The 22,300-nt window shown below is 40.3% G+C and overlaps 1 protein-coding gene across 1 annotated transcript in view; it reads right to left on the bottom strand.

Moving 5' to 3' along the window:
• Nucleotides 1–22,300, bottom strand: part of SLCO5A1 (solute carrier organic anion transporter family member 5A1) — a 76,735-nt gene that overhangs the window by 39,984 nt on the left and 14,451 nt on the right. Inside the window, exon 2 of the mRNA XM_059815489.1 lies at nt 1,113–1,245. Coding sequence (XP_059671472.1) covers nt 1,113–1,245 — 133 coding nt within the window. The remainder of the gene's footprint in view (nt 1–1,112; nt 1,246–22,300) is intronic.

The raw sequence follows: 22,300 nt of genomic DNA, 5'->3' as shown, positions 1-22,300 counted from the left end.
CTTTTTCTGTGAGTCAGCATATACATGAGAGCACAGAGTCGTTAACCCCAAGGTCACAGGTTAACTGAGCATTCAGGTTGGCCTTTCTCTCACTGAAAATTCAGCTAGACAGTCCTGCGCAGCAATGGTCTTGGACTAAGTAAGACAAATAAAGCAGTGATAAATCTTCAAAGGCTTAAGAACACTCCAAAGAGAGAATTTTTCATATCAAACTGCCAGGAGAGATCACTGCAGGATAAATAGAAAGAGACACGATCTGACTGCGATGGCGCAGTGACAAACACTAATCCAGCGCTCAAGAACTGACACGGCACCCAACGCTTAGTAGAGGTCTCCTCCTGGCATAATGAACTTAAGTCTTTTCTGGGCTTGCACAAAAATTTCAAGGCAGCTTTATGAATTATCTGAGAAAAGCCAGTTAGACCCTCCTGAAGACCTGCTTCCTCAAAGAGACATTTCCAAGGAGGCCACATACCAAAGGCTGCCCAAAGACATCAGTTAACGATTATGGCTGTTATATCTCAGCACTGCTGGAAGTCTACTATTTACTAGAGAATAATGTGATGACTTACATCATCTGCTGCCTAAACACAAGTCATCATCCTGAGAAATAAGACTGGAAAGGCCATGTTCTGACCCCAACCTACCTCCTTCTCCTAGACCAGGGTAAACAAAAGTCTACCATTTCTCATCTGGGCAGCAGAGTTCAGCGTTTCATGCTGCCTGCTCTGGAAAACCAAAGAGGGGATTAATCCACCTTCCAGCAGGAAAGGCTCAGCCCTGGGCAGCAGTGATCCTCAAGGGCCTCCTGCAACATGGATATTCTGTCCTGCCACCCCTGTGCTGAGGGCTGTCAGTCAGCACCCATAGTAGTCAGAGACGGTCCTGGAGCAGCCAAAAGCAGGAGGTTTTCCATGCGATGTGCCCATGCGCTTCTGTGGCAAGCGTTCCCTCTCTGTCAGAGGCTAGTGTGTAGTAATCAACAGAAACCTCCTCTTCCTTGGCCTCCTTCTACATCCTTAAACAAGCCCTCAAGGGATATGATTTTCCAACCTGTCTCAATTCCCTACCAGCAATTTAGAGAGTAGTTTTGAAAAATGCTTGATCCTTACCAGTTTCCAATGAATCGGGGATCACTCTGGTCAATATAAACAGTTGTCCTAGGATCAACATAGAAACCAATAAGAAGTCCTCCTAGCAAGTATCCAGCTGCAGGACCGAGTGCTCCCATTACATACATGATGGCTGAGGAAATAAAAGGTCAGAGTCGTACATCAATAAAATGAATGTTTCATTAGTATTTACACGTAAAATCCAGAAGTAAAATATGCTTCTTAAAGCAGGGAATTTTGGACCCTAAAACCTTCAGAGCCCTTTTTTGCAACCTTCAAAGGCAGCAACTTCTGCAGGAGTAACATTGGTAAGAAAATCACTGCTTTCTCTATGTTTTCAGTCAAATTATGGATGGAAGTATATACTACTTTGATATTTTGGATGCAAAGCATACTAGACTTTGGCAATATTTTTCATATTTGGTAACATTTCCTTTGAATCAAAACAAAATTTAATACATAAATAGAAAAAATATAATTAATGGTAAGCAAACAGAAAAGCAAAGGATAAAAATTGTGTAAGACACCAAAGTACAACATTCCAATTTAGTTACCATCAGACTAATACTGGGTTTAAAAGAACGATCAGAGTTAAATCAAATATTCCTATTTCAGAGACTGACAGAATTATTTTTTTATCTGTGTAGCCATGGAACTGCCTCTATTTTACATACTGATACCAGCAGACCATATATACCATATTTCCTGCAAGACTCCTGCCTTATTCAGAACATTTGACCTTTTAAATTTAAAATCTGAATGCTATTTTAAAACAGATTTCCTAATTTAAAAAGCAAGTAAAATGAAAATAAGTTTCTCGTGTGCAACCATACACACATTTTACAACATCATCATGGTCTGAACATTGGATGACAGCAAAATCCTTGTAACTTGGAATAACAGAGTAGGAGATACCAATAGAAGGCTCCTATCTGCTGTGTCTTCTACAAGATACTCTTCAGAATGCAGTCTCCAGTCCTGGTCCTTCAGCCATCAACACCAGGGCATGTGTGAGAAAGCATTCACAGCTCCCCTTTGGCTTGTGTGCCAGTGCTGTCAGGAGCAAGGGAGAGACAGAGGCAAAGAAAGACTACATCTTAGCATGGGGCCAAGACACAACTGGACCTGGGACCCAGGAAACCTTTCTGCATTTCCCAGTAGAAGCATGGTTGTGAGACACCAGCAGAAGCAGACAGAAACATCTGGTCTGCTTGTTGAGAAGAATTGAGTGCTGAGATTTAGGAATCCTACTCTCCTTTCCAGGTTTTGAAAGGTGGATAATTTAAAGGCTGTCATTGCCCTTAAGCCTGGCCAATTCCACTCCTTTCCTCTTCTACTTCTGCAAATCCCAAATCAACTTTTGAACTAAGCCAAGGTCAGTTATCGCAACCTTAAATTCAGACACCTTTTATAAAATTTATACGATCTTGACCACAACAACAAGACCATAGCCATCTTCCAAAGATTGTTCTCTTGTAAGATGTATCAGCTGAATGTTCAGAATTCAATGGGGCCTGATGGGATTCATCCCAAAGTACTGCAGGAGCTAGCGGATGTTATGGCAGGACCCCTCTTGATAATCTACCAGAGGCCTTGGGAGTCTAGGCAGGACCCTGCTGACTGGAAGCTAGTCAATGTTATTCCAATCTACAAAAAGGGTGTGAGGGAAGACCCAGGGAACTACAGACCTGTTAGTCCAACCTCAGTTCCTGGAAAAATTATGGAGAAGATTATACTGGATACTACTGAAAGGCATTTAAAGAATAATGCAATCATCAGGCACAGTCAACGTGGGTTCACAAAAGGGAAGTCCTGTTTAACTAATTTGATATCCTTCTATGATAAGGTCACCTGCCTACTGGATCAAGGGAAGGCAGTGGATGTAGTTTTTCTGGATTTTACTAAGGCTTTTGACACTGTTCCTCACAGCATCCTCCTGGACAAGTGGTCCAAGTATGGGATGAGGAGGTTCACAGTGTGCTGGATGAAGAACTGGCTGAAGGGCAGAGCTCAAAGGGTTGTAGTGAATGGGGCTACATCTGGCTGGCGACCAGTCACCAGTGGTGTTCCTTCGGGTTCAATTCTAGGGCCAGTTCTGTCCAATGTATTTATCAATGATCTGGACGCAGGAGTTGAATGCACCATTAGCAAGTTTGCTGATGATACCAGACTGGGAGGTGCTGTTGACTATTGAGGGACAAGAGGCCTTGCAGAGGGATCTAGACAGATTGGAGCATTGGGCTATGATTAATGGGATAAAATTTAACAGGTCCAAATGCCGGATTCTGCACCTAGGATGGAGTAATGCCAGGCAGAAGTATAAACTGGGAGAGGAGCGGCTGGAGAGCAGCCCTGCAGAAAGGGATCTGGGGGTGCTGGCCGACAGCCGGCTCACCGTGAGTCAGCAGTGTGCCCTGGCAGCCAAGCGGGCAAACCGTGTCCTGGGGTGCATCACACACAGCATAACCAGACGGTCAAAAGAGGTGATTATCCCGCTGTATTCAGCGTTGGTGGGGCCTCACCTTGAGTACTGTGTGCAGTTCTGGGCTCCACAATTTAAGAAGAATGTGAAAGCCCTTGAATTTGTTCAGAGGAGGGCAATAAAGCTGGTGAAAGGGCTGGAAAGCATGTCATGAAGAGCAACTAAGGACTTTGGGCTTGTCTAGTTTGGAGAAAAGGAAGCGGAGGGGCGACCTCATTGCTCTCTACAGCTTCCTGAGGAGGGGAAGTGGAAAGGGAGGTGCTGATCTCTTCTCCCTGGGATCCAGTGACAGGACACGTGGGAATGGTTCAAAGCTGGGCCGGGGGAGGTTTAGACTGGACATTAGGAAGCATTTCTTTACAGAGAGGGTGGTCAAACACTGGAACAGGCTTCCTAGAGAGGTGATTGATGCCCCAAGCCTGTCAGTGTTTAACAGGCATTTGGACAATGCCCTTAACATGCTTTAACTTTTGGTCAGCCCTGAAGGGGTCAGGCAGTTGGACTAGATGATCATTGTAGGTCCCTTCCAACTGAAATAGTCTAGTCTAGTCTATTCCATCCTATTCTGGTCTGGTCTATTCTATTCTATTCCACTACTCCATCTCTTTCCTTCCTTAATAAATCCTGCAGCACTCATCCCTTTTAAGATGCTTCTGCCCTGCTTCCCGTACTGTCTGGCTGTAAGCACGAAAGGCAAGAGGGTAAGGCATGGTCTCTGCTGTCCACTCTCACGTCTGGTACCACCAAAACCCAGGCTCCAGCAGCACAACAACTCTTGCTCAGCTGCTGCAAATCCACTATGTAGCACATGAAAAAACAACTGAAATATCTAATTCTCTGAAAACATCATCTTCACCTCAAAATCTCTATCTGCATATGGTTTCTGTGGACCAGTCATTCTCCATGGCAGTATGCAGACTCCATCCTTTTTGGTTCCATCCTCAATGAGACATGCTGCGTCCCAGACTGCAGCAGCTGAGGAAGCATAACTGAGTTCTTAGAGCTTGGGTTTCTGCGTTACCAGTTATAGAAATTTATATCTCACGGACAAAATAAGCAAAAAGAAATCACTAAATCTGCCTGATTAAACCAAAATAATTTGTACATTTTCATCTTGTGTTTTGAAATAAGAGAAAGAAGAAAAATAACATTCTCATGAGTAAAAAGGGGCTCCTATCTGAGAGCTATATTGCAGGGAAAAAAAATCACAGAAGTTATCACAAAAAGTAAACTGCCTATAGTAAAAAATGCTTCCAGACTACAAATCAATTAAACAGATCTATCACTTTTAAGTTACTCTTTCTTAAACATATTTTCAGTTTTTATGAAACTGCAATTTCAAATAATCAGATTTTGCTGAAGTTCTTTTTGCATAATGGTTTCCAGAACCGTGTTCACTATTTAAATTTATTCCAGCCATGTCCCCTTCTGCATTGATTGCAAACAATTCTCTGTATGCCTAAAATGCTCCATCAGACATTGTAACACTGCTCCTTTGCAGTAAGCGGTTAGATAAAACCCACAGTAACTGTTATTTGCAAAATCCACATCATGAGGAGGGGAAAAAAAAACAACCTTCATCCACTATAATAAATTTTGTTCTACAAATGTTTGCTTGGAAAATTGATTCAAACAACTACAGCAAACTCAGATCTCTAAAAGTTTACAGAGGAAACACAAAGGCAGTAAAAGAGTGACCTAATCCATTCATTTCAGTATTCAGAAAAAATACTTATGCTGCATTTATTCAGCTTCAGTTCCACCACTGAAACAGGCAAAATACAGCAACTGCTTAGGCTTAGAAGCACTACCCAGACAGTGTATTTTGTACTCCTGGTAACTTCAGAGGATTTTCTTTGTAAGCAGAAATACTGTACAATAAAGATAATAATAACAGTGAACACTGTGCTCCATTAGAGGAGGGAATGCTGTCCACCATTTCAAAAGTATTTTAAAATTACTTTAAGCTGTTCAGGCTTCAAAATTTTTTTTAATAGAATTTACAGACAACATGTAACTTTCTGGATCTTTCAGAAAGCAGAGAGCCCCCATGTGCCTGGTACAGGGCAGGAGGAAACCTGTGAGCAGACAAGTTCCACAACTGCCATTTTAAGACAATTTGCAGCATCTTCCTCAGCACCTAGTAATATCAGAAACCAGACAGCAAGTGCAATAAACTGATTCTGACTTCTAGATAGGACTAAAGATGGCGAGCATGGCAGGTAAAAGATTTTGATATTTCAAAATTAGGTACTTGAAAAAATCCGCCCCAAACCTCCAAACCCTGCTGTGGAAATGAAGGGAGAGCCATCTCCAGAGTCACCCTGGCAGGCTGCTTCAGGGTCCTGGACCCCTGAATTCTGATCACAGCCCTCACAGCTATGGACCCCAATGTTGAGGAATAAAGAGGTTCCTGATTCCCAAACAGGCCACCAAGATTACTGGATGATATGGAAAGGAACCTAAACTGGAAACAAGATTCAATCAGGGCGTCATCAAAACTGAACCCACTTCAAAAATAAAAAATTGTATGAAGAACTGTTCCATAATTTTTTCCACTCAGGTCACTAGAAGGTCTCCAGCTTCTGGATGAAAAAGGTTCCGAGATCTGGACGAGGGGATTGAGTGCTCCCTCAGTAAGTTTGCAGACAACACCAAGTTGGGTGGGAGTGTTGATCTGCTCGAGAGTAGGAAGGCTCTACAGAGGGATCTGGACAGGCTGGATCGATGGGCTGAGGCCAATTGTATGCAGTTTAATAAGGCCAAGTGCCGGGTCCTGCACTTTGGCCACAACAACCCCATGCAACACTACAGGCTTGGGGACGAGTGGCTGGAAAGCTGCCTGGAGGAAAAGGACCTGGGGGTGTTGGTCAACAGCCAGCTGAATATGAGCCAGCAGTGTGCCCAGGTGGCCAAGAAGGCCAACGGCATCCTGGTCTGTATCAGAAATAGTGTGGCCAGCAGGAGCAGGGAGGTGATCATGCCCCTGTACTCGGCACTGGTGAGGCCGCACCTCAAATGCTGTGTTCGGTTTTGGGCCCCTCACTACAAGAAGGACATTGAGGTGCTGGAGTGTGTCCAGAGAAGGGCAACAAAGCTGGTGAGGGGTCTGGAGCACAAGCCTTATGAGGAGCGGCTGAGGGAACTGGGGTTGTTTAGTCTGGAGAAGAGGAGGCTGAGGGGAGACCTTATCACTCTCTACAATTACCTGAAAGGGGGTTGCAGAGAGGTGGGTGTTGGCCTCTTCTCCCAAGTGACTAGCAATAGGACAAGAGGAAATGGCCTCAAGTTGCACCAGGGGAGGTTTAGGCTGGATATTAGGAAAAATTTCTTTACTGAGAGTGGTCAAGCATTGGAACAGGCTGCCCAGGGAAGTGGTGGAGTCACCATCACTGGAAGTGTTCAAAAAACGTGTAGACGTGGCACTGCGGGACATGGTTTAGGGGGCATGGTGGTGTTGGCCTGATGGTTGGACTTGGATGATCTTACAGGTCTTTTCCAACCTTCGTGATTCTTTGATTCTGTGATTCTGTGATATGTACATGATGTAGGAGCACCTTCCTTTCAGCCCCCTGCCTGACATTTCAGCTAGCTCTTTTTGGACCTCCCTCTTTGGGCCATGATCTGGCATCTTGATCTAGGGAGTTGTACTGATTCAACAGATGAGAAGTTTCAACAACAGAAGTAACAAACATTTTTATCAGGGGACATGCTGGAGTACTGTGATGCAGAGGCAGGCCACATGGTATCCAGATGATTTTCTAAATTGCCCTTAAGGAAATCCAGGATTTGCCTTTTAACCTCCTACCCATAACCTTGACTGGTGCTTAGATTTGCAAGTTGCCTTCAAATTCCTTAAGTCATAAAAAACTATGCTATAAAATAGCAGTAATATCTCCTTTCCCAAGATAAAATAGAGATGATGTACATTCTACAAGTTAAAGCTCTACTCCAAAAAATAAATCATCTTCAAAAGATAAAATGAGGAAACTATTGTTAATATAGACATATGGGCTACAACATTAATCTGATTCTCTTCTGATCGGTCTTCACTGGAATGAAAAATTGTACCCGTCAGAGTTACCGCATTAGCCATGCATGTTCAATGCTGGCAAGTTACCGAGTACAGTTCTCTGGAAACATGAGTCTCTCTAGGAAAGAGCATCTGCAGGTCACCCCCTCCTAGCTGAATTAGAGCCGTCTGAGAACTACTCATGATATTCAGCACAACCAGCTCAGACTGGACCTTGCAAAACTTTTTCGCCAGAAGCCTGTCGTAGTTTGCTGCTGCTGTGAGGTAGGATCTCAAGTCTTCAAACCAAAGCACAGGTTGGTCTACTAAAATTACACAGTATTTAACAAGAAAATTTTGAAGACCAAAGACCTTGTAGATTCTTTCAAGTTTCACTTTTCTCTGAAGAACTCAGCGTTGTAGGGAGGACTTTGCATTAGCAAGCATACCTCTTCCTCTGGGTGCTGCTTCTCTTCAGTGACAAGGGATAGCCTTTCCCAGCCCTCCCAAAACTGGGCTTTCAGATCGTAGTTCTACCTCTGACATAAGACTGTAGATGAGCAAAAATATCCTGGTTCAGACACAGTTAGTTAAGTGCCCATTTGCCCCCATGATATCCAGCCATGGTTATTTTAATTCCTTTGAAGTTCTGTACCTGAGGAGCTTCTCTGCCTCACTGAGTATGCCCTCAGCATGGCATATTATCTCAGGCACACCATACTAGCAAGGCTGTCTAGTTTAGAAACTGCAGCTGGCTATGGCTAGCCAGGCTTAGCTACAAACATCCATCACAGCTAAGACTTTGGATGGGAGAGAGAGAGGGAGTCAAAGCAACAGTAATTGAATTACATATGGAATTTATCTACCAAAGCGAAATAAGATCAAGCAACGTCATTCTTCTCCACTGAAAAGTTTATCCTGGGACACGTTGCAATGAATGCTGCCATTTTGACAACCTTTGACAAAATTATAATACTTGTCTATTGCTTCTATTCATGTGAGATTCTTCTTCAACAGCAGAAAGCTTTACATAAAGCCTATTGCAGCAAAGTCTCTATGACTACAATAAGATGGATTGAATCCTCTACAGGTCCAAAAATCCCTGTGTTCACATCACACGCATGAAATAACTTTGTTGCCAAAGATTTTATTTTTTTTTATCTACCCACGCTATAAAAACACACTGAGACAGAGGTCATAAAAATACTTTGAGTGTCCTTTTCCTCCTCTAATCACACCAAATGACAACTTCAATACATTTTTCATATTGGAATATATAACATATGTCCCTATGGCATCCTCAAATGCATACATTGTTAACCCTCCGACTGCCTTTTTATATTAGTGCCTAGATGAACAGAAAGTACACAACATTAGTAGGCTACACAGGCTGTCTGGCTTCTAGGTTCTAAAAAAGCCACTTTGGTTTAAAAAGTAAAAACAAAGGCATATATTGCTCAGTGCCTCTCATCTCCTCTGTGTGCACACACATGTCACCACACAGAGTTTATCACTGGGTGAGAAGGAACATTTCTGAAAGACCCCATTGTTCAAATCTTGGCAGAACATCACCGTAGTACAACTGTTCATTTCATACACGTGTAAGACAAGCAGAATTTGACCTTTATTCTATTTTCAATGAAAGTTTAGAATTTGCAAAATCTTGCAAAAGTTACAGTATGCATTCTGGAGGGGGGGTGGGGAGTGTGGGGGGGTGTGGGTGTGGGTGTGTGTTTTCCTGTCAGAATAGTATAGCAATTTTGGTAGATTTCATAGGATGCTTTTTAGTGATATAGAGGTATAATCCTTTTATATCTGCAGATTTCAAATTGTTACTCCAAAAACTTAACTGTTATTAGCATGAGGGATTGGGAAGCAGATACAAAACATAAAATTAATCCCCCATAGTCATGCAGTAGAGTAGAAGGTCCAGGAGTATAATTTACTTCACCAAAGCAGTAACTCAGTGTCCTACCTGCTGAACAACACTCATCCTGAAAGAACAGCACAAAGGAGAATAAAAACAACAAAAAAAAGAAAACACTCAGGTGAATTTGCAAGAAAAGCCTCCTGTTTATAGGTTACGTGTCTACAACATGAGGAGTGAGCTTTATCAGAAATGGCAAGATGAACTTTATTTAATCCTGACTGTGTCTCTATGTGTCAGGAAATTTAGGGGGCTACAGAAAAAAAAAAGATAGACACAGGGGTTACCATCTGGGATTTTGCAAGCAAAAGAAGCATCACCATGCTATGGTACCATAGCATCCTCTCTAATCCTACTGCAGCACATTTCCCTGGAAAGCTGAGCTATGCTGTCACTGGAGAATCAACAGCAGGATATTTCTCTAGGGTACAGAGCAGGTTTTAACTTCCCCACAGAACAGAGCTGACAGGCAGAGCTTTCAATGGGGAACATGTCTCAGCTCTCCCCTGTTCCTCTCATGTCCCAGCACTGTGATGAGGTAGCAAGGAACAAGCATAAAGCAGCTTTCAAAGAAACATTGCTCCCATTCATAAAGGCATATTTACCTCATCCTGTCTAAATTCACCCACACAGAAGCTACCCCAAAAACCATAAGGTTTAACCACTCTTTTGAGCCTGAGGACACAAAACTGAGAGGAGTTGTGAGCAGAAGCCAGACATACTTCTCAAAAGCTTTTAAGTCAGGAAATCAGTTCACTTCCTTCTTTTCTTCATGAACACACAGCCAAGCCTATCTATACATGCTTTAGGATTTTTTTCTTTAATGTGGTTATTTGATCAGGAAAAAACAATGCTTTAAGCATTACTGCAGTTCAGATAACAATGTACAGATCAAATCTTTAAATCATTTCCTTTCAAAATGTATTAGCGTTACCATGACTTTAAAAGTCTCTCAGATCCAGTGCTCCACTCCAAACAATAAATAGAGCAACAAAACTATTCCAGTAGCATCCCTTCATCTTTGTATAGAATATATTTGTCACTATTTTCACAAGCAGATTCCACAGATGTAGGAGACAAATTTTTAGAGAAGCATAACTAAAGCATAATTTTACATGCCTACCATGCAAACTAAAACAAATGGTCTGGCTTACCACTCCATTAAAAAATGCTGAAAGTTAAATTAAATACGAGTATGTCCAGTGACTTGCCAATGCCAGATGAAAAGCATTACATTTTTACTTTTCTCTTACAGATTTATTACTAAGATATCATTTGTATCAAAGCAGATATCATTCCCTGTTTAAAACAGCTAAGCTGCTTTATGCTTTGTATTCTCCATTTGTGGTCATATTCTAAAACATTACAACAATTTTCACAGGATCCAATTCTAATATCACAAAAAACAGGAAAATAAACCCAAACAAAACAAGCTAAAATAGGCTGCCTATCCCAAAGTGTAGCTCTCACATACACCGTTACTGCAATGCTGCTCCCAGTCACTTGCTATGCTGTGGAACAACAGTGACTACAAAGCAATTCATCTTAAATCAAAATTCCACAGGACTCGGCGCTTGTCTTTAGGTTACACTATCAACAGTTGTGTGCATCCAATCCAAAATCTGAAAATACTGAAATTATCAAAGAAGAAAGGCTTGCACTTGTACGATGTTATTTCAGTCTTAGAGATACTCAGCTTAAGAAAAGATTGCCCTGAGTAAAACTACTCCAGTGCTTAAAATGCAGTCTTTATTTCTTTATTCCTAAAACCTGACAACTGTGGAATTAGAAACCCAAGGGACAACTGGACACTGTCCCATTCCTTAGAGACAATTGTTTCATTTGGAAACATAAATATTACTTCTTTTTTTTCTTCAAAATCTGTCTTTTCTCTCTTTATAGTCACCTATAAATAAATATTTGCTGATAATATTACCAAGCATGACTTGTGGTTAGTAAGTAAACATGAAAAAGACAGATCTGCTTTAAGAGTCTAGTGAAAACAGCTGGTATTTCCGAGTGCAGTTTCTGTATCAGTGTGGTTAACAGAATTCAGACACCATGCATGAGGAAATTCTTAGATCAGATAATAAAGCAAATCAGGCTTTATCAGCTTTATCAATTCTTAAACCAATTTGAAGGCAAGAACCTTCTGGTGATGGTATTCCAAAAGCACACACAGTTATCTCTAACTTTAAGCATATGGAAAGTCCCCACTGATGTGAATGGTTCGCATGACCAAAGATAAGCTTGTCTACACTTGCATGACCAGAACCTAAACTGAAAACAAAGATGCTCTGACATTCTTTCCATGGACTGAGAGGCATTGGTCCCCTCAAGAAATGCTTTTTAAAAACAGAAGTGACAACAACCACTTAAATGCATGAATACGAGAGCAATGAAAACTGTCTTCAAGGTGTTTTTCCACACGTAGGGAATTTTGATTTGGAAATGCACTGTTATTGAAATTTAGCTCTCAGACAGATGCACACACTACTCGTGTAGAACAACGCAGTGAGAATGTCCAAAGATGCACTGAAAGGCAAAACTTTGCTCTTGGCTGTTTTTTTCTGGAAATCAGTTCTCAGAAAAAGCTCCACATCTTACCTTCAAGTTTTTCAAGTCGCTGTCAGTCCTAAGACAACTTAACGTACTCCAAGAAGGTCACTAGCTGTGAGTTCCCAAACCCTGACTTTTCAAAAGAGCACATTTCTTAAAGATGTTTTCTTTTGTGAACACCTTTAACTAATGGAAGTAGTCAGAGACATTCACCCTTCGTGTAAATACCTACTGAGTGACTGCTTGGTCCCTTCTGAATTCTTGATCTATCAGCATCCCAAAGTTACCTTCAATTAATCATCATAAATGCAATGTTCATTTCCATACAGAAAATTATCTACTGTATATAACCACTAACCTAAATCCTAAGGAAACTACTACTACAAATTATGTTAAAAGCCTTTAACATCCCAAACCCAAGAAATAACTAGTTAGATAATTTCATTGTCTTATTTCCCATTCATTCAAACATTGAAACCTAAATCCATGGTAGTGAATTCATCACTCACACTAGTAGGACCCTATAAGTTAGTGGGGCTACTCTCACGAGGCAGGCAGGATTTGGCACTTCTGTCCTATTACTCGGTGATGTTCCTAATAAAAGGACACTGAAGCTGTTGGCTGTCTTTAAGAGATACTGGAGCAGCCTCTTGACTCATAGTCATTCTTTCCGTTAAGTCATGTCAAATGGGAATACCTCATCTCTGCCTTTTAATTGCTTGGCTTTGTTTTTTTTAATGGTTTGGCAGTTGAAGGCGCACACGCACATTTAATTTTCATTGGGGACTATCCCCAGGCACATGCTTATGGACTCTGTTGATCTCAACTTCTTAAAACTAATTTTCATTTCTTTAGTATTACTTCTAACTAAACTGGAGTGAGGCTGGGTTGTTCATTTGCATCTCATCCCCTTTTCTTTAGGTTATCATAACTGAAAAATATCAAGTAGTGAAAGCTGAAATTTGGCCTGCAAGGAGACCTCACCAGGTAGATCATGAATAATCAAATGAAAGAAAGAGACTCAAGTATTTTTAAATCCTATTAATTTAAAATTGCAGTGAGAAAGCCCAGGTCCGTAGCTACAAGACCACCAGAACCCAGCCCAGAAGAGTATTACAGATTATTTGTATCTGTCCTAGTTTTATATCATGTTCAGGCAGTGTAACAGCATAAGCAGGCAGGAATATATTGTTCAGGTCCTCTCGTTTCTTTTTGCTGGGAGACTGTTTCTCTGCGAGGAAAACCAGGGGAAGAGCCTGGTGAAATTTTTCAGGTACAGGACCAGATATTAGAGTATGCCATCACATACCATGGGAAGAACCAGAAATAAGTACCAGTTCCTTAGTAAAGTCTATGTACATTAAATACCTAATGTCTACAGATGTGGGCTTTACTGGTTATTGTGCACAAACTGGGTAATGGAGCACATAAATATCTGATTTTCAGAGGCAGGTTTGACTCACATTTTGCATACTTCACCATTATCCAAAACCAGACCCTCTGTGCCTAGGAAAGAAACCGTGAGGAAGAAATGGAGATACACCAAATATCTACTGAAAGGGAAGGTTAGGTGTTGATAGTCAAAGAATTTCTATATATATTCACTTTTCCTTTGTCCCACCAGCAAGACAACAGAACAAAGAAGTAAAGGGGGAAATTATTTCAATCATGTTCTCTCAGAATTAATTTCCTTTCAAAAATTGGTTTCTGCCTAGGAGGCACATGTTAATTATTGAAAATGTTGGTAATCGCTTTTCCCTTGACTACCTCTCGCTAATAGATTGCAAAGAAGGGCAAGCCAAATAGCATTTCTTCTTGTTTTCTTTGTAAATTGCACTTACGTTTTCATCTTTCAACCGAAACAACAGGAATTACAGTTCATTACTCATATCTGACTGAAAATCTGCCTGTAAGCAAAAGCACATTATTCCAGTAATTTGCAGATGACCCTGTTAGTTTTATTAACATCTATTGTGTTGCTAAAGAAGTTATTTTTCTACATTCAAAAAGGCTGAAAGCTGCAATAGCCTCAATAAAAAAAAAATTAAATAACAATTGGCAAAGTGAAATGCCGAGCCGTATAGTCATATTTGAAACCATATTGAAAATATTATTAAAGGTCAAAGAGTCTGAAAAACATTTCCATCCATGTGTAACAGTTATAAATAGTGGAGGCTATTTATTTTGGCTATAGGACAACACCACCATTTTATTAAAACCTCCAAAGTTTCAAAATTTGTTCTTTATTCTGATAGGAACAAACATTGTTTGGGCATTTTCACAAAACTGGAATTATGCTGAAACATTTGTTTCTGGAAAAAAACTTGAGCTTGGGGTTCTGGGTAGGGGTCTCTCCTTCTCTGTGTCTCCATAGAGAGATCATAAGATCATTCAACTCCATGTTCTGCTTGGAGACAGCAGAGTTTTTTGCTGCAGCATCAAAATTAATTTCTTCACCATTCAAGCACAGTCTCCTTATCAGCAACAGATGGATGAGGAAAACAACAGACTTTCCCTGTCTTCTCCACCACTGCCCACAACAAAAAAGCTTTTGGTTTTGATGCAATAGCAAAATGTTCTTAATGGCTCTAATCACAACTTCTAATAGAATTAGGGCAGGAGAAGCAAAACCACCTAGAAGAAAACAGTGCTTAGCCACATCTTCGACAGCCAGGTCTAGATAGCTAGATCTTAGATCTTAGATCAATATTATCTAAGTAACAGGTCTTGCAGGGGATCCAGGCCAGGACAAGCCTGACCATGGACCACAGGCTTCTGTATATCCCTGTGGCAACACCAAATACCAGGACCACTGTGAGCTTCTAGGCCCTGACTGGGATTCACTGAACTAAAAGACCCCTGGGATTTAATACCCTGAATTAAAGAAGAAATAACCCTGAGTGAGGGAGAGGGTTATCTTCACCCTTGTGTAGACATCCCAGCCTATGGAGAAATGCCAGCAAGAAATGCCCCACCACCTCCTTCCTTCCCCATAGTTAAGGAGATAATGGGTGCCCCATGGAGAAACAAATCGTTCCCAAAAGACCCTGGCACTCTTGACACAGTCCCATGAAATAGGACACAAGAAGCACAGAGCTGCTGCTGTTGATCTCTGAGAAGACCCTGCTAAACCAGATAGATCAAGGGACGTGAATTGTCAGAGATACACAAGAAATTTAGAGAAAAAGAAATTGAGTTCTCAGAGAGTCACGGAGAAAAGAGGGGAATACAGTTTTGTAAGAAAACAAAAGGAAGGAAATTCATTCCTATTTTTGTTTTGGACAGAAAACCACCACAGACAGCATTTGTTAGCAACAAACTGATTCTATAAATACATATGATTGCTTAAGACAGTTTTAGTTATGGTCTTGAAAGAAATGAATGTACGCCTCGCAGGGAAAAGTAGATGTTGACATGCAAAGTCAATAATCAAATAAAAATTATTAAAATATTTTGGTTTGACATTATTAAGTAATGTGTTTTACATGGTTTGATTTGGATTGATTTTGTCTGTGTGTCAAATAAAAATAACTTGATTTTTTTAAATGCTAACCTGTATTCCTACATAAAGGTCAAAATAATGCAATGTAAGTTGAATATTTCAACCTTATCAAAAATAATTCTTTTTTTCTATATGAAAAAAACTTAAATCAATATATCCCAAAAATCAAGATTTAATTGAATCATAATTTGCCAGAGCAAAACCATCAGAACATCTTTATCAGTGCTACTGAATGGTGTAATTTAAACACCAAGTGTAGCATTGAAAAAGTAATTACTCTTACGAAAGGTTCTCCTTAATGGTAGTATTATAATTACATTTGTCTTCCATTTTAAGATATAAATTGTCACTGTGACTTAGGGCTCCATTTGCAGCTCATTCCCAGTCACAGTAAGATATGTTAATATGGTAATAAAATATAGACGTATTACTGATACAGTGTTAGCATCTCCAAGAGAAAATTATTTATATTACAGGGATCCTTCCAAGATATTTCAAAACACCATATAGGGTTGATTTACAAAAACTGAAAAATTTAAAATCAGCTATAGTTATTTTCACTGATTAGGTAATTTAATTATTCAGCTGACATGTTTTGGGAAAAACTGGCCAATATCCATTTATTTAGTCTGCAATTTTTTTAAATAAAGACTGTTCATTCTGTTTCTTTCTCTCTTCTGTGAGTAGAATTAGACATGACAGCTTTGTTTCTCAACTACTTAGATTAGCAGATTATTAAGCATATTGTTATTCTCCCATAGTAAAAGATGTTTTCACATTTAGCAGACAGACGTGAAAAACGTGGTGGCTAGAGGCTACGTACAAATGACTTTCAGCCAACTTTAGGCACACTTTCATAGCAGTAACTTTTTTAACAGGATAATTAACTATATTATATTCCTAGGGATGTGGCATACTCTCTGTAACTGTGAGTGGTTCATTTTAAGCTAAATGGTTTTATATAAATAGAGCTTTGCATAGGGATAAGGCTGTAATGAAATCTGATTCAACACAAATGTCAGAGTAAATGATCATAACAGTCCTTTCTGGCCCCATAAAGCATGAAATTATCCCACAAATTCTCTTTTCGTCTCTAACACAGTAGATCTTGCAGAAACAGTCATCATCCTTTGCAAAGAAGGATGCCAAGAGACAGAAAACCTCTTCACCTTTCCTTCCTGGCCATGCTGCCTCGAGACATCTCCAAAGCCCTTACCCAGATGAGGGAAGGACCAGAGCTGGCCCCATGCCCTTTACGTATTTCACTGGTGTATCAGTTGAGCATTTAGCAGAGGTAGCCCCAGAACGGGTGGCCTCAGTACCAGCTGCGGCAGCTGGGGAACCTCCAGGCTGTCCTGAGCCACCCTGGGGCACCCCTCTCTGCCAGGCTGACTCTGCAAGCACCGAAGAGCAAGAAGGCCCCAGAAAAACAGGAGCTGGTACTGATGCCTGAACACAGAGAAACTGGTCAGCCAGGCTTAGGAAATAAGGTATTAAGTACCAACGAAAATAAAATCTATTTCATGACTTAGATTTTGCTTACTCAACCAATTCAGTGACCTTTTTTTCCCAGTATCTTTACCCATTTGCATCCCTTCTCATAGGGAACAAGGTTTTGGTTATTTACATAAGGAAAGTTCAATTGGAAGATTACACTTATCTACACAATCTGCAAACTATCACAGCTTTCAATCAGTTTACCACAAGCAAATTATTTATTGAAACTTTAGGCTTATGATTACAAAGAAAATTACATTTGAGCCCTAAATCCCACTGAAATTCATTGAAAGTCAGATCTCTTGACTTCCTTAGGCTCCTTGGGAAATCTTAACTTCAGTTACTAAATTATTCTGACACAGAGAGAGAGAGATTGACAGGGAGGTCCTAAAAGAATGATACTGGAGTTGCTTGCGATAACCATGACTGCAAGTGTTACCAGTGGTCTCTGCTGCTGCCAGAGGTTTTCCAAGTCTAATGAAAATCGACCTGGCATCTTTCCACTCTATGGGAGTTTTTTACAACATGTGACAGAAGAGAGATGTCTTCACACACTGCTGGACCCTTAACTATGTTTTCAGATTCATCCTGATAAATTTGCCAACAAAACAAGTGGAAGCATGCAGCTCATAGGCAGAGAAAAAGAGTAAAAATGTTAATCACCAAAAAAATGTAAACATCTAGTACTCCTTCAAAGAGCAAATATAAAGCTTGCAATACATTTCTATATCGCATGTTATACTTAACTGCAATTGCAATCCATTGTACTGATAATTTTAACAAACTATATTGTCATGAGATTAATTTATGACAGTTATGACAGTACAGATTGAGTTTCAATACAGCACTCACAAGTATTTATTAAACACATATACTTGAAGATGCAGTGTAAGCCTTAGTTTTGTCTCCTGTAAAAGAACTAACGTTATAATGTGAAAGTTAAAATAATCAAATGTGAGAACACTAGCAATAAAACTCTTAAATTTTCAATCACTGTTTAAATCATACTTGCTTCTAATAAACTCCATAAGAATACAATCTACAATAAAACATTTGCCTTAAGAACAAAAATGTCTCTAGTTATCACATTCCCTTGAACTAAAAATGTTATGTAAATTATTTATAATTTAATATAACAAGCTTAGATCCATATTTTTATATCATTACACAGATAATTATGTTTTACACATTCCTATCCCTAATCTAAATTGCACATCTGTAATAATTTTTTTAAAACATCCAAAGATTACAAGGCTACTTCTGCCATCAGTGCTGACGCTACATTCAGACCACAAATGGCTCAGACAAAACAGAACAAGTTAAAAAAGGGTCTTTGCAGAACTTCTGAGAAATGTAGACCTTCATCTACTGCAACCTCTTCTACAGATTAAGTTCTTCAGCTGTTTTATAAAGTATATCATGGTAACACTCACACATAGAATACAGGAATCAGACATCACACAGTAAATTCAACTTCAAGGTATCTCTTGCTGTAATTTCCTCCTCTCCTCAATCAAGCGGCTCACCTGTTGCATCACTGAGGTCACCGTATGGTATACTGGAGTGATACATCCTTGTCTAGAGGCCAATTCTAACCCCCAAAACTGCGTAAACCCGTGTCAAACAGGTCACAGCTGCTCCATTTGTGCTCCCAAAAAGCACAGCCACTACTACTTTGCCCACCGCTTTGTAAGTGCTTTGCGGAGATTTTCTGAGCCAGAGACGTACTTACAGAACCAAGACTCTTGCTGGATCACGCACAGTTAAATCGCCATCTGTTAACTCGTATAATACACCGCTCAGGCAAATGTTTCTTTCACAACAGACAAATGATAGTAACACACCATTATGCTTTTCAAACACTAAAACTGTGGGGAAAAACTTAGTAACTAAAAGATCAAAACACTGCAGTGACAACATCAGCAGAGATATAGCAGCAGAATCAGACACTTGTTCTTTGCAAATATAGCTGAATAACTAAACTAAAATGTTACTTCTCAGTTTCACACATGTGAAACAATGTGTAGAAAACTCTTAACAGCATGCAGCTCCTTTTCCAGAGGAGGAACAATTCAGAGGTACCACCCCAGGCTCTTATCTTTGGGATATTTAGCACACGGCTGATGGACACTGCCTTCCCTAGCCATTTTTATGAATCCGTCCCTTCATTTAAGCTGTACATTTATAAGTGTCCAGATAGAAAATCTTCTATTTAACAGAGTATTTTATTATTTTTTTAATTTTTAGTTTTCATATAATCACCGAAAATATCTAATGTTTCAATCACAGAAGAACTGGCTCAGGAGATGAACTAAAAAATAAACTATTTGCATAGGCCTAAAAAAGAAAACACAAAATAAAAAGCTTAGATCACACTATGTTCTCCTTTACATTGACGTAATACAGAAAAAAAAAATCCACAGAAGACAATGAAATGTCTTCAGATTGTCACAGGAAGAAACAACATTAGAAAACAGCTTTCTCTCCTTATTGCCCAGTTTCAGGAATATCCTGAAGACCCTCGTTGGAAAACAGGCGCACTGATTTGGGGAACACCTATTTACCACCTAGTTATTCAGTAAGCTCACCTGAGTCATACATTTTATGTGCTGTCTTTACTGTTGATATTTTATTCCACAAAACAAAAGAAAAATTGAAGGCTTTCATTTCTGTAGAGATTTTGTTCTAGGAAACAAACATTTGCAACAATTCTAAAGTATTGTAGCTATTACTATTGAATGGTCTGTTTAATTTCCTCTCCAAAGTCCTCCAGTAGCATGGGGCCACTGCACACCCTTCCCAGAGGTCCTCCTGCCAGTCACCCACAATGGTTCTCCCGCGCCTCAGGCTGTGGCTGTCATCACGTAATTAATACAACTTCAGATATCTGCTGTAGGAAAGATGTAAAGGAAGGCCAAACAATCACGTTTTAACCTTAAAGAATGGAAGCTATTCCCCCTCCTGCATTTCAAATAAACAAACAAACAAACAAACAAACACACACCAAGCCAAAAGCACATGCATAAACATTCGCAGCTAATGCTGTGACACTTGAGATACTGATCTCTGCAGAGACCCATCAACTTTGTCTTTGGAAGGAGAAAAGTCAGGCTTGAAAACGAGTCCTTCCCCACTGGTGGGGTTCGACAGAGGTTCCCTTTGGCAGAGGGGTGTGTGGTGTCCTGCCTTGTGCCTTCACACAACTTTACCAGCTAACGCTTCTGCAGGACCACCTACTTCCACTTACTGCCATTGCTAGAAAATATAATACATTACTGTATTTTCTCTATCTTCCTATTTTATTGATTTTTAAATGGAAATTCTTTGACCTTCCATTGTAAGAATAACATGTTCGGAATCAAAAGAAATACCTTATTAGGCTGTAACATCCCTCTCCCTATGTGCTAACCAGTGAAATTAATCTCAAAGGCTATTCTACACTATTTTTTTTTTTTTTAGATCAGATTCATCATCGCAGTGTCCAAAAGCAGATTACAGTATGGACACTTCAGCATGAATTTAATTTCTCCTGGTTTTCAGAAACGAAAATGAAATGTTTGAGGTAAGGGAGAACGAGGTGAGTTTGGCAGCGTCCTGGGGAGATGTCTGCTGGTCTGTGCAAGACGCTGGGAGAAAAACTCCTACCGCAGAGGAAAGAAAGGGAGCATGCCTATTATGGAGGCTGATAAATCCCTATCATCTTTTTTTCCTTTATCATTTTATCATTTATTTTCAATATCCAATATCGCATAAAACCAAACAGCTTTTATACTTGGCTGCTATTCTACACAAGCACCACACTAACGTATTACTATTAATTATAGTATTACCTTGAAAATTTGTATTTACAAGTGTGTAAAAAGCATTTCAATGGATTATGTCCTGTTAGCTACAGTGTGGGAGCGTCAAACATTCACAATAATAGAGGGAAAAAACCTGCAGAGAAAATATCCCACTGAAAGATATACAATGAGGACGTTATCATTCCAAATATGATATTAAAGAAAAATCCTGTCTTCCAAAATACTAAAAATACGTGAGCTATTCAGCTAAACACCCCTCATTTCAAGAAAGTCTATGACTAAATGAGTGAAAGTTTCAGGCAGCTGTTAAAAATTCAGATGTTTGTGGCAGCTGCCTCTCTCCAGGCCGCCAGAGAAAGGACCGCAGGCAGCCTGCGGTTCAGCCGCCGCGGGTGGTTTCACCCGACGTGCCGGGGCGTGTGCCTGCAGGCTGCTGCTCCGGGTGCTCCTGAGAGCCACCCGCTCCCCGGGTGCCCTGACCGATCCCCTGCCACCCGCTCCCCGGGTGCCCCGGCTGTCCCCCTCCTTCCCACGATGGCCAACAGACGCGGGCAAGCTACGGGAGGAAGACAATGTGGGATGAACGTGTCCCTGCCAGTGGTGGTGAGGGAGTTTGTCGGAGCAGCCAGGCGGTCTGATCCATGCTGTAGTCACAAAATCCTTAAACCCAGCGCCAGGGAAGCGGCAGCAGCACCCACCCTTCAGCGAAGGGAAAGGAGCGGTGCAGTAGAAGACCTCCCTCCAGGACACACGCCATGCAGACATGAAAACACATCTATCTGCCAGCTGACAAACGCTAAGGGACAGCCATCAAGGAAAACAGCCTCCAGATCCGATTCAGGTTACACTAACCCTTTTTTGGCATTATATTAACAGCATATCGATGCTATTAAGAGTATCCAGAAGCCCATAATTCACAATTCAACTCCTTATGTTCATTTCTCAGACTGTAAGCTATTACCATGGTACTAACAATGTTCAGCTGGAGAGTCCCAGATGACTAAGGAAATGAAGTGCTATACACTTAAAAATCCATCAAAACAGGAAAGTCCATATGCTTTTGTTCAGCTTTTTTCTTGTGACATAAATAATCATTAAACATTGTGACTTGAATCCAGTACTTTTGATTTATTCCTTGAAGAAAGTATAGACTAATTACCTTGATATGTATGTAACTCTTGGACCATACAGTAATGTGCAATAAGAATACTTTAATCACACAATACCTGCAAAATCTGAATATATGTAGTAACAGGCAGTCAGCACAATACAACAATATATTAAATGCAATGCGATACCAAAGCTTGCTCCCAAAATGGAACAATAAAGCTGTTTGTACAGATAACCATCGGTAGAAGAGGTGACATAGGGTTACCTTAACACAGGCAATCTCTAAACAAAGCTGA

The sequence above is a fragment of the Gavia stellata genome, chromosome 3, assembly GCF_030936135.1.
Source record: "Gavia stellata isolate bGavSte3 chromosome 3, bGavSte3.hap2, whole genome shotgun sequence".
NCBI classification, from domain to species: domain Eukaryota; kingdom Metazoa; phylum Chordata; class Aves; order Gaviiformes; family Gaviidae; genus Gavia; species Gavia stellata.
Note: the sequence above shows the minus strand (reverse complement) of the source record. Positions and strands in the feature narration are given on the sequence as shown.